This window comes from Prionailurus viverrinus, chromosome X (genome assembly GCF_022837055.1).
Source record: "Prionailurus viverrinus isolate Anna chromosome X, UM_Priviv_1.0, whole genome shotgun sequence".
Taxonomy (NCBI): Eukaryota; Metazoa; Chordata; class Mammalia; order Carnivora; family Felidae; genus Prionailurus; species Prionailurus viverrinus.
The window spans coordinates 65,173,909-65,182,407 of record NC_062579.1 but is presented as its reverse complement, the minus strand read 5'-3'; the positions used below and the strand labels follow the sequence as shown (position 1 = coordinate 65,182,407).

At 31.7% G+C, this 8,499-nt stretch overlaps 1 protein-coding gene across 1 annotated transcript in view; it reads right to left on the bottom strand.

The window, feature by feature from the left end:
* Positions 1–1,723: 1,723 nt before the first annotated feature.
* DACH2 (dachshund family transcription factor 2) overlaps positions 1,724–8,499 on the bottom strand; it is an 813,312-nt gene continuing 806,536 nt past the window's right edge. The window contains exons 11-13 of the mRNA XM_047843260.1: positions 4,873–5,019; positions 2,600–2,665; positions 1,724–1,770 (exon numbers count right to left, since the gene is read on the bottom strand). Coding sequence (XP_047699216.1) covers positions 1,724–1,770; positions 2,600–2,665; positions 4,873–5,019 — 260 coding nt within the window. The remainder of the gene's footprint in view (positions 1,771–2,599; positions 2,666–4,872; positions 5,020–8,499) is intronic.

The following is an 8,499-nucleotide window of genomic DNA, read 5'->3' as shown; positions in this document are numbered from 1 at the left end:
AGACTTCACTGATGTTGGTATTCTTTGCTGTGATAAAGATGAGTTTTGGAAATGGAATTTGATTGGCATGCATGAATTGACCCTCATAAGCAATATTAGGAAATAATCTTCCAAGGTAAAAAATGGGTAATTGAGAGAAATGGAAAGATGAAGTCAGTATCAAAATAAGTCACAAAAGATAAAAACTATGACACACAAGAGCAAAACTATTAGAAAGAATGAAAAAATAATGGCTAAGTTTGTATTTTATGTTTTCCAGGTGTTACACATTTTCTGAAGTTCATATATACATATAAAAGTAATTTTTGAATTCTGAGCATTTTAAATAATAACTAATATTATCAGGATTTACAGGTAATTGTTTGAATTGACTGATTTTGTGAACTGCACCTTAAGATAGGTCTAATAATATTTTCAGGCATCTATTCCCCTGGCTAATTTTTTTTTTTGCTCAAAAATAAACTTATTTTAGATATTAAATCGTGATTCTACTGTCATATTAACATGAAGCATTCACTCTAGTTTTCCATAAATAGATGATGGGAACTTTATCATTTACAGTGCTTAAATGCTATGCTGAGATAAGAATGTGTACTTTTCCATTTTTATCACATTTATCAAGAATATTATATAATATAACCTAAATGGTTGACATTCAATAAGTGATTTCTAACACACCTTCCTTTGCCATATATTGACAATATTAACCAAAAATATTAGACAATTTGATCTGTAATTAGAAAAATATAATAAAAGTTAATTCCATTGCTTTAAAATAAATTATATCTTTAACCCTTTTAAAGGTACACTAATTTACTCATGTTTATCCAGCAAAAAGTAGAACTTTTAAAAGTATGCTCAATGAAAATAAATATTAAATGTTCTATCCCCTAATAACAAATTAATATGCAAATGCCATCCTTTGCAAACTTTGTTAAAGTAAAAAAAAAATGAGCCAAATGGAAGGCTTTTGATTTATATTATCCAATTGACCTCCCATGAGTAAGATATCTGTTTTTTGTTGCATGGAAATGAAATAACTTTAGGATAGTTCAAAAGCTTGTATTAATTCAGAGTTGGGAAAGATGTTACTGTTGCAAATTAAAGGCATCATATACATTAAACAAACAGCAATTAATTGAAAATATAGGATTAAAAGATAATAAAGATAGAACCCTCTGATGGTATGTTTGGTTTACCCCCTCCAGTTCCAAAACTGACCTTAGATGCCACTCAAAGAGGGGGGGCACAATCAAGTTCAGTGTTCCCTAAAGACTGGGTTTATACTGATTAAGAAGGCATCAGATGCTTCAGGCTTATTAAACCCTACCTTGGCCCTGATACGTGGGAGCAACCTCAGCTAATGGTAGCTTACAACTAGTGGGGTTTTCTTCATAAATTTAACTGTGGCAAATTGGACAAACACTGAGTCCCATCCAAATTGCCTTTGGTCACATAGACACAGCCTTTAAGTTAAAGGAAGAAAGCAGGCAAAAAAAAAGAGGGATAAGAAACAGCAAAAGTTTCACTGAATGAAATAAACATTCATGCTTTCACAATTAGCAAACTTAAGGTATTTATTAGGTCTACCCAACTGCAGCAGAATCAGGGATTACTAGAAGATCCATGAGCTCTGACATTCTTTATTTTGTAAAAATGATGGGCAACTCTACATGAATGAAGGTTTCTAAATTTCCTGAAGCTGCCAGATAAATGGTGACCCTCAAATGGATTTGTCAGTCACATCCAGTTTGTTGCCTTCTTGTAGATCTATTCGTTACACAGTGAAAAGGCAGTGATTAGTCAAACCTCTAGCAAGCCACATATCCATGGTTGTCTTCCTTTCTGAAGTTAAGAAATAATTTTCTCATGGAGATGCCTTTTCTTTTTTATTTGAGTGACAAATTTCTTCACATTAAACATGAAAGTAAATGTAATCTACATCCAAAGGGCTAGAAAACTCCATTAGAATCATACTGGAAAAACTCCAGCGGTTAAATTCGGTTTTTATTTTTAGATAATTTTGCCCTCCAGTGAAAATCTATATTGACTTGTTTTATATATTTTCTTACTACTAAGTATTTAAAAATTTTTAAAGGATCTAAGCATTTATTGGAATCCTGAAAATCATGAGTAACAAGTTGTAGTCTTATTTCCATATTTAGACAGTTTCTAGTTATCTAAATTTAGCATCAGAATTTAAAGATTGATAAAAAATGTTGTCTAGAATACTTTAAAAATATTGATAGTTTATTATTTTTCTACTTGTGGTTTTTACAAACAGTAGTGATATTTTTAAAGTATACTATTGTACACTTCAGAAAGGTAAATTATATTCACATTTATGCATTTTTAGAATATGCCTAACACATAAATATACACCCTTTTAACAGCTAAACATACAAGAAATTTGCTCACATTGTATATGTAAAATTATTAGTCCCTATATATAATCTCAAAAAACACATGAATACTTCTGCCTCTGCCATAAAGTAAGAATTAAACTTATTTCTTTTACTTATATAAAGAATATCAATATAGGAACTCATGCCCACTTCATATCAGGCAATTATAGAGAGAAGTATGCTGTTTACTGTACCTTGAATAGAGGTACTATCATGAGAAGTCCCATTTTTTTCTATTTCAATATCTGGAATTCCAGTATCTGAAAGAAGTGACATTTAAGATTAAGGCACAATTCTATTTTTTCTGATTCCATTTAAAGTGAAACCAGTACTTTGGTCCTATAGATAACACAAGACCTTGGAACGCATTTTTGTTTTTGTTTTTGTATGTCTATTTCTTTGTAGTGGTAAAAGGGAGGATTATAAACTGTAGCAGAATTATACAATTTGGCATATATTTTAAAATATATAGTAAATACTTTTTAATTTCATTCTCTAGAGATAATTCTCATGAAAATAATCTGTCCATAAAAATCCTCTCAGACTATCAAGTAACATGCCATGGCTGTGGAATAAGATTGCATAAGTGGAAGTGCCCCTTCCTTATGGTATATTTTTCATTTGTGAAATGCTGTAGATAATAAGATTATTTCTATGTTAAGTGTACTGAACACCAAAACACAAATTGTGGTTTGTGGTCTTTGTGCAGTACTGGCTATAAGGGCAAAGGGACACATGAATTGTTTTTGAAAAAATTCAAGAAAGAGAAATAAGAGTTAGGTTTTTATTTTTAATTTTAAATATGAGATGTGATTATCTAAAAGTTACCCATATCCATGAAGTATAGCATTATATGAGCATTTGTGTATATATACATTTTCCTGGACACCCTTGTGTAATGTGATAACAGATGCCAGCGTATCACCCAATGCCATCAAAGATTAATGTGAGAAGAAAATGATTTGAATACAAGGTACCCATCATTCTGTAGAAACAGCTGTTTTTCCTTTATACTATACAGCTTTATAGAAAAGCTAAACCTAAATGGAGTTTACTTATGGGTGGATCTTAAATATGTAAAAAAAATGTCAAACCATTTCAGAATGACAAGTTCAGGGCCTCAAATAATAATAATGAGTACACAGAACATATATCCCATTGCTATTCAAGAAATGTTCCTTTTAAAATCTTTGATAAGCAAGGATGCTGGCTCCCACTAAGATGCCTCATTGTGTGAGATATTATTTACTCTTTCTTTACTGTGTCTCAATGAAACATGGTTATCATGAGCTAAAATAATCTAGCACTATATTTGTACTGATTGTGAGCACAATGATCCAAGACAGTCACAGTAAAAAGGGAATTGAACTTTTCGAAAGAAAGAATATGACTGATGTTTGTACAAAATTCTTTATTCATTTTTAGTATAGGACCCTGAAGCACTCTTTTAGTTTTGTGTGTGTGTTATACATGTGAATAGAGCATGTATACATGTATGTATAAAATTCTTAGGCTTATACTTGTTACACACATTTATCAGTTAATATACACCTATGTATTTAACATATCAGTTAAACATACAAGCTGTCAATGAGCTATGAAAGAAGAACCTGAATATTCTATGAGGTGAAATGATGTTGTGGGATTTAAAAATTGAAAATGTAATAAAAAATTTGGAATTAAGAGATTTCATGACAGAAGCTTCTCTTCTCACAGAATTTCCAGGATGTACTTAGAGCATTCTTTTTCAACTAGGTCCTCCTTAAACCCTCAACACTGATGCAATCTACATTAAAGAAATCAAGATCCTATAATTCATTAAAATAGAGTACACCAAACATCAACATATTTTAATATGAATGGACCTAAAACACTTACATTTTTTAATATGAAATTTATTGTCAAATTGGTTTGCACCAACAGGTGCCCTCCTCAATGCCCATCACCCACCCTCCCCTCCCTCCCACCCCCCATCAACCCTCAGTTTATTTCCAGTTTTTAAGAGTCTCTTATGGTTTGGCTTTCTCCCTCTCTAACTTTTTTTTCCTTCCCCTCCCCCATGGTCTTTTGTTAAGTTTCTCAGGATCCACATAAGAGTAAAACACTTACATTTTATGTGCAAGGATGTTATCAATATTAGTGTTTCTACTGCAAAAGTCAGCAGGATTTCCTGTTATTCCTAGACTATTTGTATCTCTCAGAGTAGGGATTATTTTGACACATTTAATTAATAACCCAAAGCACTTAGCCTCAAATGGATTTTTTAATGATTCTTGAGCAAAGCCCCTTCCTTCCTTCCTTCCTTCCTTCCTCCCACCCTCCTTCCCTCCCTCCTTCCTTCCTTTCTTTTCCTTTTTCTTTTCTTTTCCTTTCCTTTTTCTTTTCTTTTCTTTCTTTTTCTTCCTTCTTTACTTTCTTCCTTCCTTCTTTCCTTCTTCCTCTCTATCTTTTTTAAATGAGACATTACCTTTCAACCTCCTCAAGTCACCATCACTAGTAGTGGCTTGCTTAAGTGCTTGTTCCACTTGTTCCCTGCGTTTTGTTTCAAATTCCAAGGCTTCCTGCAGTTTTCTCTTGGCTTTTTTCTCCTTCTTCAGACGCTTTTGCATGGTAGCTAAAACATGAAAAGGTAAATCGTTTGCAAAACTTTGGTGAATAAAATAAAATACGTTGCCAATTTTGATGTATTATAAACCATAGATACAGATACAGAGAGAGATATTTACTGCATATGATTAGCTTCTTTGGACTCCAGTTCTCATTAGACTCAACCAGAGTGTTCAATCATGTGATTTACTTATTTTTGCTTTCACTTTTCCAGTGTGTATGCTTTATAATACATATACATTTATATGGCAGTGGCACTATCGGTAGAAAATCATTTTCTACTTTCACTAACTACATGCATTAAATGATAGTATTAAATATTTGATAATTTTTTAGATAGAATTATTGGGATCCTGCAATTATTGGTTCACAGCAGGGTTCTAAGCATACCAACCTTCACAGTCTTTCTGAATCAGTTTTTAAAAATTAAGATATTGACATTGTGGTGATAGAAAAACATTCAAGAAGCATTACACAAAATTAAAATTTTTATGACATTTAAGAAATGTTAAAAGTGCTCACATATAATTAAATATTTTTATTAAACTAATTATGATACTAATTTAAGTTTCAATTGTATTTATTTCACAGTTCATTGTCTTTCATATAAATGACCTCCAGCACCTTGACGAGAATCAGTTACCCACATTTATGTTCATGTGAGTCTAAAATTCATAAGTCTGAAGTAAAAACAAAATTGGAAAACTTGAAACAATGACGCTGAGGATGTATAGTTTCTGTTATTTTTGATGAAAGATTATTGAGGCTGAACATAAAAATAGTTTACTATTATAATTATAATAATTCATATAAAGTATTCAACCAATTATTCAAACCAGCAATCTAGATTTGTTCAAATTAACATACAACTCAATGTCCTTGATAACACAAATGTTAGCTTCCAGTAAAATTATTGGTTCAAAAATATGCTATATGTTGATTCCCTTGAAATTTATAATTACATATGGTATAAACAATGTTACAGTAATGAGAGATAGAAGCAAAAAAAAATGTTCACCTTTAACTCAGAAGGCTGACCTATAGCCTGCATTGTTTCAATAATGCTAACATATGTGCTAGTCCCTACATTCTTTTCTTAAAATTTTTTTAAATAAATTTCTTTAACTTTTTTATTTATTGAGAGACAGAACATGAGCATGGGAGGGGCACAGAGAAGGGGAGGAGACACAAAATCTGAACCAGGCTTCAGGCTGTTAGCACAGAGCCAGATACAGGTCTCGAACTCACAGAACCATGAAGTCATGACCTGAGCCGAAATCGAAGGCTTAACCAACTGAGCCACCCAGGCACCCCTGGGTGCTACCTTCTTAAAGAGTCTCACGACTGCCTGTAAATATCACCGACAGTTGATATTGATCTGAATGATAAGAACCAGAGAAATCTTACGAAAGCAGTTTTATGAGTAGAAATTTGACAGACATTTATGATGTAATACTCCCTGCATGACCCCTTCCCTTTGAGCATTAAGCATATAATCACCAGCTTAATACAGCAAAAAGTGCAGTAATTTCTTCCCATTGTCCTGTCCCATGCAACTTAAAGAAACTTACTAAGTTGCACCATAAAATATCTCAAGAATTTTTTCTTGACTGCCACTCTCAACAATTCCATAGCAACCACATATTACATTTTAAATTATATCAATAAATGATAATGACTATCATTTATTTAGAACCTACTATGAGCATTTTTCTGGGACTCTGTCTTATTACTTTCTTTAATTGAAAAAAGATAGTAATAAGGACTATATATATATATATAATTATTATATATAATTATTGTAAATATTATATATAATTGTTTTAAAAATATACACATATACATACATATATATAGTTATGTAGTTACTCTTCTTTCTATATCCTTGGACAGTTGTCATTTTTAACCATAATATCAATTTCTCCCCCTCTTTCTTTTCAATCATATGACTTGAGATAAAGCAAGCATTCACCATTTTTCATAAAAAGTTGTTATCTTGTGTATGAGATATTTAGGGAACTAGAAAGGAACTTACGTGATTTTAAAGCTCATCTATTGTAATAGATGAGGATACTGAGTTTCATAGAGATGAAGTAGATATTTTTTTCTAAATCAATGAGGATAACAGAGTAGTTTCACATAATTATGTTAGTTCTAGATGTAAAATGTTAAAAACAATGCCTAGAACATAGCAGACAGTTGATAAGTATTAGCCAGTAGTAGTAGTAGTAGCAGCAATAGTGACAGTAATGATAGTAGCAGTGGTATTATTCTTATATCATAATATGCTACATTAATAAAATACAAATACTTAAGAATATGCTTGATAATATATTGAATATTACATCTACCATGCCTATGCCTTTTTAAAAGACAATAGATATGATAGTAATTATAAAGATAGACTTTTAAGAGTCTATGAGAAGTTAGTAAATAGAAATTGTCATGAGCACATACCTAAAAGTTGGAAGCCAATTTTACTCTATGTAGTAGATATACATAAGTCAATTTGACAATGTTATTATATCTAAGATGTAATTATTAGGTTCTTTAGTATAAATAAATATCCTAATAAAAATGTGGTTTTTATGATGGCTAATCATAATAATGTATTTTGCATACCAAATACCAGAAATAAATGATTTTTTCTAAACTTTAAAAAGAAAGGTTGGCTTTTGCTAAATAGTACTTAATGACTTTGGCAAGATAATAAGAGGTTTAAGTCTGTTTTTAAGATTTGTATATATGTATGTAAACTCTTCACCCAATGTAAGGCTTGAACTTACAACTCTAAGATCAAGTGTCACCTGCTCCTCTAACTGAGCCTCTTTTCCTCATATTTTATTTATTTTTCGAAGAGGTTATTTTTTTTTCTTTTTTGAGACACAGAGAGAGAGAGAGAGAGAGTGAGCACGTGAGCAGGGGATGGGCAGTGAGAGGGAGAGAGAGAGAATCTTAAGCAGGCTCCATGCTCAGCATGGAGTCCCATGTGGGGTTCGATATCATGACCATGAGATCATGACCTGAGCCCAAATCAAGAGTCAGATGCTTAACTAACTGAACAATCCAGGCACCCCAAGAGGTTTGATTCTTTTTAAATGCAGTGACTGACTTTATATGTTGAACTGGAATAATAATTATTCCTAGGCCTTAAGTAAAATATACAGTAAGTTTTTAATTACTTGCAAAATTTTTGGAGTATAATATACTACCTTGGTATAGTGTAAAGTAAGTGGATTTCATTCAACTGGCATTATTCTCCTTTGTTAAGGGAGGCATTATCTACATGTGGATTTTCTCTCCCTTTCATTGACTTTTCTTCCCATTCTTTAACTATTTTATTTAATTATTACTTTGTGACTCTTCCATAGAAGAGTAAGTAGAGAACAGAAGAAACTGAATGAAATTCACAATCATCACTTTTGCTGCTGTTTAGTATTTTATGGTAAATGTAAGGAAAAGGTGGAGATTATTGGCTGAGTTGAAG